The 17,217-nt window shown below is 39.0% G+C and overlaps 2 protein-coding genes across 2 annotated transcripts; both read right to left on the minus strand.

The window, feature by feature from the left end:
• Positions 1 to 253: 253 nt before the first annotated feature.
• On the minus strand, positions 254 to 1,411 carry MELLADRAFT_107665 (uncharacterized protein; the record flags this gene model as incomplete). The annotated part of the gene is made up of 3 exons (XM_007411288.1): positions 254 to 1,063; positions 1,134 to 1,211; positions 1,280 to 1,411. The coding sequence occupies 3 exons, from the start codon at positions 1,409 to 1,411 to the stop codon at positions 254 to 256; spliced, it is 1,020 nt and encodes a 339-aa protein (XP_007411350.1).
• Positions 1,412 to 5,309: 3,898 nt separating this feature from the next.
• Positions 5,310 to 7,242, minus strand: MELLADRAFT_88079 (uncharacterized protein; the record flags this gene model as incomplete). The annotated part of the gene is made up of 8 exons (XM_007411287.1): positions 5,310 to 5,455; positions 5,562 to 5,694; positions 5,793 to 6,021; positions 6,126 to 6,274; positions 6,356 to 6,523; positions 6,616 to 6,676; positions 6,800 to 6,894; positions 7,018 to 7,242. The coding sequence occupies 8 exons, from the start codon at positions 7,240 to 7,242 to the stop codon at positions 5,310 to 5,312; spliced, it is 1,206 nt and encodes a 401-aa protein (XP_007411349.1).
• Positions 7,243 to 17,217: the final 9,975 nt, after the last annotated feature.

Raw genomic sequence — 17,217 nt, forward strand, 5'->3', positions numbered from 1 at the left:
GGATTTTCTCCAATGGGTCTTTGGTCATGGCATGTGTTTGAACAAACTTTTTTTTGAAATGGTGTTGATATTCAATTTCAGGTGTAAGATAAATAGAGAAAATTACAAAAAAGGAAAAAGAGATACAAATTTAGAATATAAAGAGAAAGATACAAATATTTGGAATATGCAATGTGTTTTGATTAAAATTTTGAGTGTACAAGAATTTCAGTTTCTGGAACTATCTCCTCTTGTGTAGATGGGTTCAAATTTTCTAACGGAAAAGATGAAAAAGGTGAGGGTTTTTTCGAATTGCTCTTGCGTGTCTATGTAAAGATAATAACTGATACTCATGTTTCTCTTGTTCAGTTTGTTTGAAATCGTTATTAGATTCCTTGATCGTTTGTTGACTATTATCGGAATTCTCAATTTCAATAATCATACTATCTTCACCGTCAAAGAGAGAATCAAAAGATTGCTCGAATTCCTCTTCGTCAAAAGATCTTGGTGATAAAAATATATCCTCGAGATCACCGTTATCAACTTCTTCCTCTTTGCAATCAAACGCAGCTGATATCCTGGTGATGGTACTGTCGAATGATAGGAATTCGGTTTCAGAGTCAAATCCCATTTCCTTTTCAAACTCCTTTGCTAATTCATCGATATGTTCGTCCCATTCTTCATCAGTAGCAAGATGATTAATCTGTTCATTCCATGAGCGATTTTTTAACGAGATTGGTTCAAGAAGCAGTGTTTCTTCAGATGCTGGAATATCCGTGTGATTAGGTTCGGAGATTGAGAATGATGAGGTTGCGACGGGTTTCAAGATGATAGAGTGGTCTATGCAATCCTCTTCAAAGAGAGAACTAAAAGAGCTTTCGCATTCATGATAGTTGGCTTCGTCTTCTTCTGATTCACAGGAGTAGCAGGATAAACTGTTCAAAGATGCCGAGCTAGACGGCGATTTGAGACCCTCAATTTCGATGATACTGTTGTGGCAGTCGAGTAAGCAGTCAAATAATGTATCACAGTATTCTTCCACGTGATTAGTGTCCATCAAAATTTGATCATCGGATGATGCATTCTAAAAAGCGAATAAATCATCAGAATCTCTTCCAACTGCGAATAGAAACAATCTCAGTAAATAAACCTACATCGATGACTGTTTCCGGAGCCCAAGTGAGAAGCTTGTTGCTCGGGAAGAGCTTGAAGGGGTACGATTCCATGACGTTCTGATGTCACAATGATAATAGGTCAGAGATATGGCTTCGGTATCAAGGTAAAGGAGTGAACTGCTTACATTTTGTTGGATCGTGGAATGCTCATTGCTTTTGGCAGTACACGCGCTTTGAAGCACGGCCTGCTTAAGATGAAACCAAACATCGACGGAAGACGATGCAGCAAGATTCAAGCCAAGGTTTATGAAAGACATATTCCAAGAAAGGGTTGAGATTTTTGAAACGGTGTGATGGAGAGGGCGGATGAGTGATGAAAGGTGATTTGTATAGGCGGCGAGGCTTCAATCAATGGAGAACACGGTTGCAGACGGTTGCTGATGGAATTGATGGGTTGATGGAGAAAGTGATGTGGATAGATAAGATGATAGAGTGACGAGTGCGAGAAACAACAAGAAGTGTGTGAGGAGGATCGCAAGGGAATTAGAGAAAGAGATATCCTTTTATACGCTGATAGTTCCGTAAAAGTTTCATTTTACGTTCAAGCTTGTGCGCCATGAAAATTGTTGCCGTCAGTCAAGATGAAGATTGCATTCCGAATCAGACGTCAGACCAGAGCTATGCTTCATTGCCCTGGCAAGCGCTGGACAAAGTCTGCTAGAGTCAGACGGGTTATGAAGACGACTGTAAGACTCGCAGAGTGAGTCTTCACTGGATCAAGGCTCAGGAGCAATAGGTCCAAAAACTAAACTAGTACTTAGTAGAACCCAAGTGTATATTTCCAAACACAAATCTAAAGCTGGCTCCAGCCGAAGTCATTCAGTCATCAGCTCCTACATTCTATAGTGACAGCTAGAAAGAGAAGAACCAAAGAGAAAGAAACAGAGAATTGATAGGCTCACCTAGCTCCAGCCGAAGTCACTCGGTGAAGAAAGGGTGGAGCAAGTGAGAGCGAGTGGGATAACTAGTGATTGTGTATAGCCATGATGACTGCACAACCCATGTGATACCTTACAATGACCGCGTTGCCGTCCGCTCATCAAAAGTCGTTCATCGCTGACCACTTGAAGAAGTAACGATCTGCGGGTTCTTGTTCACAATTAGTCTATCGTCCATTAAGGTCGCGTTCAGGTCTGTTATCAGAACCTGGCTTATGATATGGGCTATTGTTTTTTCACCCTCGGACAATCCTTGGGGATCCTTGAGAAAACTGGTGAATTTGAAACACTTAGACTGAAGACCACTTCTGTGTCTGCATCGTGCCAGTTTGCGTTCCTGAGCGCAAAATTTAATCACGCGTGTTTTACCTAAGTTGGTAAACGCATGAAATCCACTACGGATTGATGTAACAAGTGATTTACCAACAATAACGCATTCTTAAGACACTCTACACTCTATGGCAAAATCATGAACTGACTTATACTATCTTACTGCACCTCACCCAGCTCACCTCTATGCTGATGACCACCTTGGTGACTAGAAAGAACCAAAGTGAAGTCTTCAGTTGTTGACAAGAAACTAGCCAACAAGCTTTCTCACCTCTTGTTTGATCTCGGTGAAATCGATCCCGCGAGATCACTTTTTTTTTCAAAAAAAAATACCTTTTCAGCAAGTTCAGAGTAAACAGCTAATCTTAACAAGCTGGGATCTTGAGGGGACAGGGAGGATTGAAGGTGTGCAAAGCTGGAGGGATGCAGATGGAACATTGGATGGCAGTGACCGATTGCATCGCTGACCACTTGAAGAAGTAACGGTCTGCGGGTTCTGGTTCACAATTAGTCTATCGTCCATTAAGGTCGCGTTCAGGTCTGTTATCAGAACCTGGCTTATGATATGGGCTATTGTTTTTTCACCCTCGGACAATCCTTGGGGATCCTTGAGAAAACTGGTGAATTTGAAACACTTAGACTGAAGACCACTTCTGTGTCTGCATCGTGCCAGTGGCCTTGACCGTCACGTGAATGGCTCTCGACGTCTTTCGAGCTCTACCGGTTCCTCTATACTCTCCGGGCTGTCAGAGAATTCTTTTTTGAATATGTGCAAGGGACAGGCGCATCATCACACCAAAGCCTCCCTGAGCTACGAAATAACTAAATCTATTGACCGGCCACCGACAACACCCACCTGGTACAGGAATTGGGCATATAATGTGTGCATAGATGTAAACTTAGCATCAAATATACATACGCAGGCCTGGTTGGCTCCACGCGGCTCAGTCCTTTCATGCTGTTTTTCATCATAACTCTCCCGCCGGGGTGTGTCAACATGAATCCCAACCTTTCAATACCACACGGATTGACAATCCATAAGTTAGGAGTAGTGGGTTTACCCCATCATTTCCACCTGTTCATGTAAGCATACAAACTCCTTGATAGATCAAAGTAGGTAATAAAAAGTTTGATCAACGAGAAAGCCGCGCTGATTGGCTTCAGTCATGCGGGCAAAGTGTACAAGATTTCTGAAATGGACTGGACAATCAATGACGATCGAATCAGAGTTAGAAGATATCGTCAAGCGTTTGTAACCGCCCTCCTGATAACCAGTCTTTTCGTTCTTGCTCTTTGAGTTCATCTGCACAATTCATCATTGGGCTTTATGGTCGCAATTGCAGGAGGCCTTTCATTACCATGATTTTGAGTGGTCAAATCAGTCAAACAAAAAGATAGTAGTGCTTCTCAAAGCAAATCTTGTCAAGTGAAGCAGTCTTAGTATTAGCCTTGATCTGAGTACCTCAGGCTCTATGATCTGAAAATATTGAGTGTGTGCAAACAATGAAAGAACATTAGCTTTTGAAATCAAAAGAAAAATAATCATCAGAATTTGGTTTACTATGGGGATCAATTGTGCAGTACTCAAACTAGTCAAACCAGGAGGTATCTGGAAGGCAGCTTGAGGTAAGTTTTGTCAAATGAAGTGCTCTGGGTATTAGACTCAAGGTATTGGATTGAAGTTAAATGATGATCTCAACCCTATTCAAAGATCAAAAGAAAGAAACATAACTTTGAAAATTGGAAAAAAATAAAGGAAAACAAAACAAAGTGTCAAAAGTTAAAGGATTTTTGGTATCATCAAGAGATTCTGAATGATTTGTAAAATGCTCAAATGTTGCAGAAGTAAATCAAATTCAAGTATGCAAGATGATTCGATAACAATCAAAAGAAGCACTTACAATATAGAGTCCTTGGACTTGAAGTCAATCGGTTCACTGGGGTCACCGTCAATGAAGTCATTTGAGTCAATATAGAGGCCAGAAAGGGTCTTGAATCATGTCTGTCCTAAATGGTATGACCACTGTTGAGCCAGGGTCGTACAGGTATATCACCTTGTCTGATATGATTGGGCACTGGTGGGTTCACAACTCATTAACTGACACAGATCTTCAGGCCCCAAGGGATGGATTCACAACTGGTTTCCTACCTTTCTGATGATGATGTTTGAGGAATAAACAGAACAAAAATCAGAAATAGAGAAGAGTTTTTGATTGATTTTGGTGTCAAAGAAAAATCAAGAGATTCAGAAGGGAACAAAGGGGGAAAACAGAGAAAAACTCAAGATGGGTTTGTTGGTGATTTTTTTTGGAGCATTGCATTTGGGAGGATCAAAGAATGATTTGATTCTTGTTTCAAAGAGTGAATACACACTGAGTTCAGAGTCAAGAGAGTTTTTATTTCATGGGAAAAGGGTAAACAACCCTCATAACTATGGGTTCAATAATGATGTGTGCTGGCGTGTGAGGGCAGTGATATGGTGATGGAGTTGGTGGTTTTGCTGTGTATACCAGCCTGATATACATAAGCCATAAACAGGCTTCATGTATGTATAATGTGGCTTGCTGGTAACTGAATTAATTCAACTTTTCTTTCTTTGAAAAAAAGGAAGCTACCAAGGAATTGTTATAGATTTAATTTGGTTTGCTGTTTTCTCGTTTGTTCTTCATTTGTTTTACATTCAAAAAAACTAAAAAAAAAACTTGTTGAATTTTTCTCATCTCATTTCTTCAAACCCAAAATCCTTTTATTCTGATTTTTTCTTGAAGAAATCTCAAAACTTCATAAATACAATTTGATGATTTTTTTCATGTTCATTTTCATTTTCATTTTCCAGATTTTTTTTTTCATTTGTTCTACTTTTCTATTTTGTATATTTATATATATATCAAGATGATAAAGAAATCGAATTTAACTTTTCCATAAACAAATCCACAAGCTGATCCAAACTTAATGAACTTTGATTTAACCCCCATGAAATCAATACCATTAAGATCGTCATCAATAACAAAATCGAAGCTGAAGATCTCCAAGCTATTCAAATCCCATTTCAACCAAAAAACAAACCAAACCAAACAAACATCAAAGATATGATCAGATTAGTGATTTAATATTTCGAGTGGTCCAAAACAAGACTTACGACTTCTTCTTTCTGGAATTTCAATCACTCTAATAGTTGTATCAGCAGAAGCACTAATCAATCTACTAGAATCCATTGAAAATCTTAAAGAAGTCACTGGAAATTCATGAGCATGTAAGACCGATAAAATAGGCTAAAAGGAAAGAAAACAACAACAAGAAATTAGTCAAACCTGATCATTTTTTTCATTTTTTTCGATTTCATAGATTTAGAAAATGGTGAAATACAAACTCTAAGAGACAAACTATCAATGATCGAAACGGTTAGATCACTACTCGAAAGTCCTAAAAGTAGACCTGTTTCACTTAAATCAAATGCAGTGACCGGTCTAGTACTAATCGATCTTGATTTTCTTAAAGATCCATCTGTCCAATTCCAATTGATCACTTTAGCACCTTTTTTTCTATCCTGTGGATTTAAGATTGTATAAACATTTTCAGACGTTGGACCACGTCCGAACCTATTATCGAAAAAAAGAATAAATTGATTCATGAGTTTGATAAGAGATTAATTAAGAAGGTTTTCATAAGAGGTCAAAGGTTGAAGGAGTTGGTTTTCACATACTTTGCACTACGAAAAGATGTAGATAGATGAGCTTGAGGTGGGATTAACTCGTGTAATTGTTTAAGTTGGATTTCTTTTTTCTTTTCTTTTGAACCCGAAGGAAAGATGATCGAAAAGATTCGTACAGCTTGACTTGAGCATATAAGAAACTAAGTCAAAAGACAGTCTATCAGCTTTGAATCTGATCAATGACCATGATTTTAAAGAAGGATGAAGAAAGGGGGTTTTACGTGTGTACCATCTTCTGAGAAATCTGCAGTTAAAAGTTCACCAGCTGGACATGGGATCGGGCTTGAGATTGCTGGTTTCAGAGATGGATAAGATAATAGTTTGAGTTGGTTATTACTACCACCTACAGCGAGTAACTGAGGTGAAGCTCTTGATAAACAATTGATCCGCTGTAAAAAACAAAACAAAAATCAAATTCGAAAAGGTTGGTATGTGAAACCTTTTCTGGAATTTGATCGGAAATTGAAAGAGATTGACTAACTTGATAATCATTTCCAGTTTGATCAAAGTCTAATATCTGATACGTTTCTTTAAGTTCAAGTCTATGAAAAGAGAAAGAATCAAAAGGAATCAATTCAAAAGCTTTCTTTTTGTTTTCTTCTTCTTCTTCTTAAAAGTGATCAAGATAAAAAACTTTCGAAATGAAAGAAAGAGACAAAACTTACAAAGAATCTTTGAGTTTAAATGTACGTAAATGTTGATTTCGACCTACTTTCAAATCGGTTGGAGGTGAATTAATACCTGAAAGGATTAAACTAGTCTATACTCATCCAAAGAAAAACCCCACACAAGCGTAATAGAAAACAAAATAGATTTTTCAAATCAGTCAAGAATGATAACTAAATAATAAGATTGGTTTTGTTTGATTTAAAATTCACTTAACTGATCGATCAAAGTCTATACTCATTGGAGCATCAGAACCGATAGGTAGCCCATATTCGTGTAAGATTGAAAATTCTTTAGAGTTTGGTTTGATTTTGATGTACCAAAGTTTATTGGCTATTCCACTTTTTGATGAACCACCACCACCACCTAAAACAATTTGATCGTTCTCAATAAACACCACACAATAGATTGGTGATCCAAGATTGATTGAATAGTGTGACATTTGATTTTGATTTGATTTTATTTGATTGTGCGTTTTGGCATTCGTGTTCGTTGTTTTGATGAAATGAGTTTGGTTGATAGTGAGTTGATGATGGATGTTGATAGTCGAGGGATGACCGTGGAGAAGGTAAGGAGGTAATCAGTTGATTATGTAATTTGGTAGTTTAAACAACCAAGCAGTTCATTAAAACTCACTTTAACTCAATACACCAACTCACTCTTCACTCTTCACTCTTCACTCTCCAGTCAACAGGGGTCATCGATCTTAACTATCCCTTCAACACGAATCCATCCAGGCTCAGCTTAGCGCTCACATTCCTAAACTAGCGAAACCAACTGCATTCCTGGCTATCATACTACAGATCAAGATTCCAAACCATACCAACAGAGACACAACACCTGTTGAAGAATTTCGTCTGAATCGCTTCGTACCATTCTAGTACTAGACTAGCACTACCTCTTCATTCCTCATCTGATCATCAAGGACTATATGTACTCCCCACATGAGCGTACGATTTCTACTCCCAACATCATTCATTCAATCAATGAGGAAGAGTTTGGACAAGTCTGAGTTAGATAAAGGTCATGTTCTTTGGAATTTCTGAACAACTGAAACATGAAACGATCGTCATCAAGGAAACCATATTCTCAAAAACTTGGGTCTAGCTCAGAAGAAACATCAGCTATCCAATATACGTATATCTGTAAAAAAAACCATGAAAATGAAGTTGTGATTGTCTTTTTGATATGAATCTGATCATTACATACACTCTGAATTTTCTCAAATTTGAAAGAACCTTATGATCGCTTGACTTAGGCTTCAATCTACAATTTGTTTTATGTTCATCACTGATGAACATTTTTTCTAAAGAAGAACACATATTCAATGTTGTAGTTATATGAAACCTTTTTTTGGAATTTGGAACACAGAGATTGATTATCGAAGAGATAGGCTCAACATCTTGGTACATATTGCAAGATCAGAAGAGAAATTGTTTATTTGATATATGTTTGTTTGTAAACCAATCTTCCATATGAATGTCTTTATGGCATAGTAAGAAATCAAGGAGGTTACCGTCCATGATTATCGATCGTTTTTGTGTTTTTCTCTTGAAAATGAATGATTTATGAGAAAACATTCAGACAAATGAAGGTTTCGAATCTTTGAATTAGAGAGTGTGTAAAAAGTTTGAACAAGAAATGTTTAAGAAACTTTACTAGAGTGTAACATACCAAAGAGAATCAAAACCAACCAAGTTGAAATTGAATTGATCGTCTTGGTAAGAATCACGTTATGGATTGGATCAGATTTCTTAGAGTGTATATATATATCGTTATGTATCAAATAATCATGAAATAATGTCCAGATCGAAAACAACAATCTTGAAATCGAATCAAAGTGACTCTTCACTGTAAAAAAAAGTCACACATCCGGCACAGAACAATCAAAAGAAAGTGGAACGCTTGTAGTCCATTTTTGCACCGAGCTTTATTGTTCTAGAATTGTTAAAGAGAAGAATCGGGATCGAAGACCTTAATCTTGTTACAATCAAGAAAACAAGCATGGGACGATGAGGATTTTTTGTATTGATTTTACAACACCAGATAAAGACGATTGGATCTTTACGAGTGGAGAGAAATCGGTCAAAGCCATGGAAGTTGATAGAACCTATGGCTAAAGATCGTTATGTGAATCTTGAAAGGGTACTTTGAAACCAAATACTCCTAGAATTAAAGTCACCCAAAATGTGAGGCTCTATGTGTAGAGAGGAAATGTAGGAGATGCTCAATCAAGTTTCATTAAAGGAGACTGTACAGGAAAAGGTCATATCGCGAAAGAAAGTATCCAAAGTGTTAAAATCAGCTAGCCATGATACTAGACGATGGAATGCTATGTACAACAATAAATCTTAGGTCGTCTGAAGCAATGACCAAAACGTAGATTTAGCATATTTAGTAGTCAAAGTGCTCGAGAATAATCAAATGAACTTGTTCAATCTTCTTCATATTCAACGCTCGAGTACCGTATTCTTTAGCACGAGTGAATTGGAAGTTGAACTCCCACAGGAAGCTCTTAGCATCATGTTGGGTAAACGTTGTAGCTTGAATGCGAGCCAAGTCAACCAAAGGCTTTCTCCTATTGTAGATCTAAAGACTCGGTATCATCTTGAAAGGAGTGATAAAGACCGTAAGACCATACATCGGTCATCTATTGAAGACTGTCCTCTACACCCAATAGACCCAGACCCTCTCACCTACTTCGATTTGATCTTGATGATTTTGTGATTGAAAGAATCACATTGATGTGGTCGCTTTGATCGTTCTACATCAGATTTTCCCTTCAATCTTTGACTGTTGAAGGAAGTAGGAATTTCATGTTCAGCAGCCTAGCTATGTAAAACATTTGGTACACGTTGAAAAACTGAACTGGAATGATTATACTTACCGAAAGGTAAATCGATCCTGTTGTTCGAAAGTTGAAATTGATCGAGATCTTGCGCGGGAGAGAATTTTTTGATTTCTGCCTATCTATAGAAGAATACAAAATCCAACAGGGATGATGAGGTTATAGGAAGTACGACCAATCTTTCGAATGCTGTCAAGGTTTTTTAAAATGCTTTTGTATCAGCGGATGTAATGTAGAACTTGATAGGATATCATCTCGTTGCTCATGTATTTCTGAATAGATTGGGGTTTTCACGTCCTTGATCTAGAAGATCAAGTTTTCTGAAAACGGTGACTAGAGTATATTGAAGCAATCTGAACACAGATCTCGGCATCGATGTCGAAGACGGAGAGCACTCAGAATTTGAGAAGCTAATAGATAGAGTCCGTTTTGCTTTGCTCTGTGTTGAGTTTCAATAGGTGCATTCAGGTGTATCCCTAAGTGTTTGTGATTTTAGATTGGATTGTGACTTGATTACTCGAACATATAGAGTTTAAGAAGGTCGATGGGAATGTTCTTGAGCTGAACATCTTGAAGCCTACCTTATTTTGCAGTATTTCATCCCTCGTTTTTTGCATTCGACGTAAATGTTCAGCTTGAGCTGATCGCCAAAAATGTATTCGCTTTTCGGTGTATTTTGTTGAGCATCTGATCCAAACAATGGGAACCGCGTCGCGTTATTTGTCACGTGAGCGTGCTTCGGATCAGCCGCGGACCATTATAAATTTCGGCTTCCGGGAGTTGTAGTCGAATTTCGTTTCTTCATCCTTACCACCACCTTCCGATCCACTTCCCTTCACTTCATATCCCTCTCTTCACTCTTCACTTCCCCTTAAGCTTAACAAGCTCTTCCCATTTTCCAACATGACTTCCACCCTCTACCAAAAAATCAACTTTCGTGAAATCCCTTCCGTTTTCCCGTTTTATTTTCTTGTGGTCTTCATCCTTCATCTCGTCTTGGTCAACTTTGGACGTCGGGTTGTTCTTGAACCTAGTTTTTCCACTGTTTTCTTAGAAGACTTTATCTTTTCCACCGTCTCCCTTCCTATTCTTTACCTCTTCTATTATGGTTCTTTAAAACTCGTGTCTTGGAGTTCCGCTCGTCGCTCTCAGTCCGAGCCTCTTGAAATTCCTCTACATAGATTTTATCCTTCCATCTCTCCTCCAATTGCTTGCTTATGGGCTCCTTTGATTAACATCACTCCTCCTACTGAACCTCCTATGAAGAATCTCCCTCCTCCTCTTGCTCAACAAGACCCTTACTTTCTTCAAACCGAATACAACCCACGCGTACGAGAAGCTCCAAAACCTTTTGAGTTGATCGAGATGCCAGAAGAAGTCGATCACGTTGACTACACAACATATGTATGTTTTTTCCTCCTATCCTTTTCCTTTTTTTCTTTTTCTCATTTCACTTTTCCTCTCATTCGTGGATCAATCGGCTTACATGGTTTTAATTTTGTCACAGATGGTCATCGACCCACTCACCTTTGTCCGCATCGCCTGAGGCTCTGTTACTTTTCAAGGATGTTTTCTGTTATATGCCAGGTATGTGCTTTATACCCTTTTTATATGTTTTATCAAGAATTTGACTGACATCCAATCTGTTTTCAATTGCGATTCTAGGACTTCTTGTGCTTGAAAACTTCTTAGGCTATTCTCGAATGGTTTCTTCTCTTCTCAATGTTAGATTATTCTCGTAGTCCTTTTTCGTCAATTATTATTCAGATCGTTTTATAAAAAAATCAAAGTCGTACTTGTTCATGTGTACCTTATAAACTCCGGTGGACAAATCATTTAGATATCTTCATTCGCGATATAAAACTCATATACAGTGCCACTTGAATTTCGTTTCCCGAGAGTCATGGCCCTAGTCAGCTGTTGTAATAGTATGAGGTACACACGACTTGAGACTCCCACCAAACCTGAGAATTCAAACACTTCAGATATTTCAATATCGTAGCATAGAGCGGCGCGTTTCTGAAGGGGAACTCTTGGTCGCCACTAAAACATCTTGAGATATCGATGGCCATTCCGATGCACTCAAGGCGTTTTCAGAGGACAAAGACTAACAGAAACACACCAGTTCCCATAATTAAGATAAGAGCATTATCACTCATCTATCCAAAAGAAAGAAAGAAAGACAGACATATAAGGGATCTCAACCAAGAATCCTGATTTTGAGGTACTATGAATGTTTTTTACACCTCTGGCTGAACCTCCGCCTGTAGATTTGTTATTGATCCCCTCGTCGAATCAGCAGTCAGCCGTTTCAAACTTCCGCCAAATTGGGCAAGCATGCCATAGAGGAACTGTTTCCCCCCCAAAATATACCCACGGCTCAAGCTGGTAGCTGTAAACTCCATCAGGAAAGAAGCATTACAATTTGCGATGGATGCAGAGTGGACATGAGTGTGTAGCAAGCTTTCAAAATTGCAAAATAAACGCCCAAAGAGTACGAGACACTGCCACTCTTAGGCACCTTTCTCCATACATATACCCTTTAGTGCCTACTACTCATCCATTGTAAGATACACAAATGCTCAACAGCGGCCACCGTCTACCCGTCTCCATTTTTTAGACTCTTTACAGTTCAAAGTAAATGAGATGGAAGAAAGCTCCGAAGAGTCACGCATATCACAGCCATACTGAGCAGCGTCACGAAAACAAGAAATTTTTTCAAGGTGCAGTTTGTATGACATCGCAAAAACATTAGGGCCCGTTCGGCTGCTTTTCGAAAAATTCGTTACACAAAAACGAAATTTCAATCTGCCCCTGTTTCAAGGGGCAGATAGAGATTTCGTTTTTCGGCTTTTCCGGTTACCGAACAGTTGACCAATAAGGTCAACGAAAGATCAAAAAGATCGTCGTTGACCATTTGATCAACGTCAACTGTTCGGTAACGAAGAAATGAAAGTGTTTTTCGATCAAAACTTGACCGATTGAAACTTGAAAATCAATCGGTCCGTTTTTGTTTTCGTTTTCCCATCATCCATCCATCCATCCATCACGGTCATCAAAGACCAAATTCATCGTTTGTTGACCAAAATCATCGTGAATCACTTCATTTGAAACATCATGGAGCATCGTTCCCGCTCTTCACTTCAGTCTCTCACACCTGAAAAGCGCGCCAAAGAGCAAAAGTTGCTTAAATTGCAATTTCTCAAACAGCTCCTTGCTGTTCAACATCAACAGTTTCAAGTATTTTGTTACTTTAGCACTGGTGTACAGGCTTGTGCAGCTCAAATCCTGCCTCATCTCACCAAAACTCCGCGTCTTACTTCCATCCTCAGCGGTCAGGCTTGGATTGATGAGCTCATTGCTAGTCCAAACAACTCGGTTTTCTATGATAATCTTGGAATGAACAAACACGTTTTTTTCGAACTACGTTCAGTACTTGAAGAAACTGGAATTTTATTTGACTCCCGTTGGATCACCGGAACTGAGAAGTTGGCGATACTTATCTATACTGTCATCACCGGCCTTTCTAATCGTAAACTTCAAAATCGTTTTCAAAGATTGGCTGATACCATTTCTAAGTAATTCATCTGTCTTTCATTTTTCACTTTTTTTTGCTTCTTTTTGAATTTATTTTCTCATCACTATCTCTTTCGGCTAGGACAATCAATCACCTTATTAAAGGAATTTCCAATGACGGAGATTTACTCAGCAAATATATTCCTCTTCCCAATGCCAACACTCCTCTTGCGGATACCTTTTCCGAGAATCCGAAGTTCATGCCTTATTTCAAAGACTGCATCGGTGCAATTGACGGTACTCACATTCCGGTCACTCCGCCAGCTTCCGAATTCATTCCTTTCTCTAATCGTAAAGGCTACACATCTCAGAACGTCCTTGCTGCCTGTAATTTCAACATGGAGTTTATTTATTTATTGGTCGGAGCTGAAGGAAGTATGGCCGACGGTGCTCTTTGGACTTTGGCTCGAAGTCGTGATCTTACTATCCCCGCCGGAAAATATTATCTCGGTGATGCTGGCTTTGCTCTCACTGAAGATTGTATTGTTCCTTTTTGAAAAGTCCGTTATCATTTACGAGAGTGGGAACAGAAAGGTTTCAAGTGAGATTGATTCTTCTTCCATCATTTTCATACTTTTCTCTGTCTTTCTTCTTCTCACCACTCCTATCCTTCCATATTAGACCGATGAATAAGGAAGAACTCTTCAATCTTCGACATGCTAGCGCACGTAACGTTATTGAGCGTATCTTTGGAGTTTGCAAGAAGCGCTTTAAGATCATGGCTCACGGGTGTGAATACACCATTGAGATTCAAATTTCAATGGTTACTGTTATGTGCTTCATTCACAACTTCATTCGTGTTAAAGATCCAAAAGGTTCAGCTGAAGAATTCCCTCAATTCGGAGAAGGATTCATTCCAGACCCTCAAGAAACTACGGAAGCGCCTACTCAAGAACAATCTGGTTATCTTCAAGAATTTGGTAGTACTGCTGAAGGTAATAGCTATGCTAAAAACCTCAGAGATCAAATTGCAGAAGATATGTGGAGGGATTACTTAGTAGAGACTGAAAGAAGAAAGAAGGTAAATCAAAGTAAACAAAGACATGGACTACCTCCCATGTATCCTGATGTTTAAATCATATGTAGCTATTTTATTTTATATTACAACTCTTAATCAAAGCATTTTTATCTTACATGCTTTTATCTTACATGCTTTTATCTTACATGTATTACAAGTTATCTTACATGTATTACAAGTCTCACTTACACTTAGAAGTATTGTTATCTTACTTTTATTAATCAAACCTTTTGTTTTTGTTTGTTCAATACAAGTTCTTCTCAATTCATGATCAGTTCATATGAATTAAGAACACATACATAGGTTAACATTGCAATCACTAACAAACCAGACAGTAACAGCCACTACACTACACTTGTATCAGCATGTATAAATACAAATGTAGTTGATAATATATTTTATAAAAAGCTTTAATAGTTTTTTTATTGAAGATCAGACAGCTACAACACTTTATTTAAAGATTTAATAGTTTTTTTTATTGAAGATCAGACAGCTAACAGAGACATTTGTATCAGCGTGTATGGATGTAATCAATAATAATTTAAAGTTGATCTTGAAGGTAAAGAGAAAGAATGGTTAAGAAAGAATGAGTCAGTTGATATTGAATAAATGGTGAGAGATGAATGTACTGACCTTTTTTGTTGAGGATGTATTGGAGCCAACCATCACGCTCATCAGCGGGGGTATTAACATAGGTTTCAGCCATCACAGGCTTTTCAGCAAAAAGATCTAAAGCAATGTAGCGTTGAGTGTTTTGAAGAGATGATTTATAGATTAGAGAAACCGCTGAAGCATGAGTTGAGGGTTTGGTAGCTTGAATCATATGGGCTGCAGTGTCGATAGAGGCTGAAGTCGAGGCAAAAGAAGATTGGATGTTGGAGCCAAAGGTCTTCATATCCGAAGACATTCCGTTGAGAATCTGAATGCCGGATCGTTTCTTCGATTTGGTTGGAGCGCGTTCTTGCAGAGCAACCTTAGACTGGCGGTGTCGTTTCGCCGCTGGAGATTCGTCCTCTGAACTCAAGTCGTCCTTGTTGGGCTTGTCACCAGCTCCAGGTAAGTTGGAATCATCCAAAGGAGGTGATTTGGCAGACCGATCGGATTCAGGTGGTGGAGAAGAGAACGGAAGATTGAAAGGATCCTCGGTTTGGCCAATAAAAGGTGAAGGGAGCTTGGTTCTCTTGATGATTGGGCTGCTTGAAGGTATAGCTAAGTCGGGCTTGTTGACAACTTTGGAAGGGATCTCCGTTTGCTTGTTGATTGGGGTGCTTGAAGTCGAAGCTAGATTGGTGTTATCGACAACTGACCCTGTAACATACTTCCCTGTAGCCTTATGACCTTCCACCAGAGTACCAATCGCATCGAATAGGGGGAAAGGTCGACCTTTCAACCGAGCGTAGTCCTTCGCTTTTGTACTCTTCTTCAAGAGGTAAAGAAGTCAGTTTGAATAAATAAGAAAATAAAGTAAAAGTAAAAGTAAAAAAAAACATACTGTATCAGCGAGAATGGGTGCCCAAACTGCATCAGGAAGGTCAATGCAACCATCCTTCCACCCTGCCCCACTCAGCCCATTGAGGTGTTTGTAATCGGCATACAGTTTTGATAACTGTAGAAGCAAGAAAAGATCAATAAAAACGAAACAAAATGAAACAATAAAGAATGTAAAAAGGCTACTTACAACATACCAGTGAGTCTTACAAGCTTTTGCGGTTTTGACTCCGCTAACAGTAAATAAATCAGTACCTGGGATCTTCTTTCTTTTGCTTCCTGCAAGTTTTTCAACAACAGCGGTCCAAGTAGCGGCTTTGAATCCATGCGCCGTAGTAGCGTTCTGGGCCCCAATCGGTCCGTTAGCAGGCCGGCGTTCAGAAAGCAAAGCCTCGATGTAAATGGCATTGTCGTCATCGTCCCACTGCGCCTTGATCTTCGGTTCTTTCGATGTCTCGGCGATTGGTGGGTTTGAGGCAGTTGGCTGGTTTGGAGTAGCTGAGATCGAGGCAGGTGGTTCTGGGCTAGGTGACTGTACTAGAGGTCGGGCTGCTCTGGGAGCTCGCGGTCTTTTGGTTTTCGGTGTGTCGGCAGTACCCATAGCAGAAACAACAATTAAGCTGAAAGACTACGACGATAAAATGGAAACACTACGGCGGATAGAATGGAAAGACTACGACGATAAAATGGAAACACTACGACGGATAGAATGGAAAGACCACGACGATTAAGTTGAAAGACTACGGCGGATAAGTTGAAAGACTACGGCGGATAAAATGGAAAGACTACAACAATAGAATTGAAAGACTACGGCGGATAGAATTGAAAGACTACGACGACGTGAGTTGAGAAAAAGACGATGATAGAAAAGGAATCTGAGTAAAGGTGAGGGGTGTGTGAATGAAACGAAAGGTTTGATCATGTGGAGAGATGGAGGTGAGTGGAAGACAACGACGTGAGTTGATAAAAAGACGATGATAGAAAAGTAAACTGAGTAAAGGTGAGGGGTGTGTGAAGGAAGTAAAAGGGTTTGAAGACGATGATAGAAAAGGAATCTGAGTAAAGGTGAGGGGGTGTGTGAACGAAATAAAAGGTTCGATCATATGGAAAGATGGAGGTGAGTGGAAGATGATCGATGGAGGTGAAGGGCAAAAAGAGTTTTTGGCTCGAAAAACAGCCTCGAGGCTGTTTTTCAAAATTGATGATTTTTTGATCAAACAGAGTTTTTCTGTTTGATCAGATATCGTTTCCGAACACCGGAGTTTTTGACCAAAAACAAAAACTCTGTTTGGTCAAACAGAGTTTTTAGCTTTGGTGGGGTTTTTGGCCAAACAGAGTTTTTGGTCTCCAGCCGAACGGGCCCTTAAAGCCGTTAGAATTTTCCTTATATTGCCAACGTGGAAAGAAGGAAAAATTGAACAATCTCAATGAACAACAGAATCACATACCCTGAAATTCCCTCCACCAAATATGATGTCAAAAGCTCA

Source organism: Melampsora larici-populina (genome assembly GCF_000204055.1).
Source record: "Melampsora larici-populina 98AG31 unplaced genomic scaffold MELLAscaffold_24, whole genome shotgun sequence".
Taxonomy (NCBI): domain Eukaryota; kingdom Fungi; phylum Basidiomycota; class Pucciniomycetes; order Pucciniales; family Melampsoraceae; genus Melampsora; species Melampsora laricis-populina.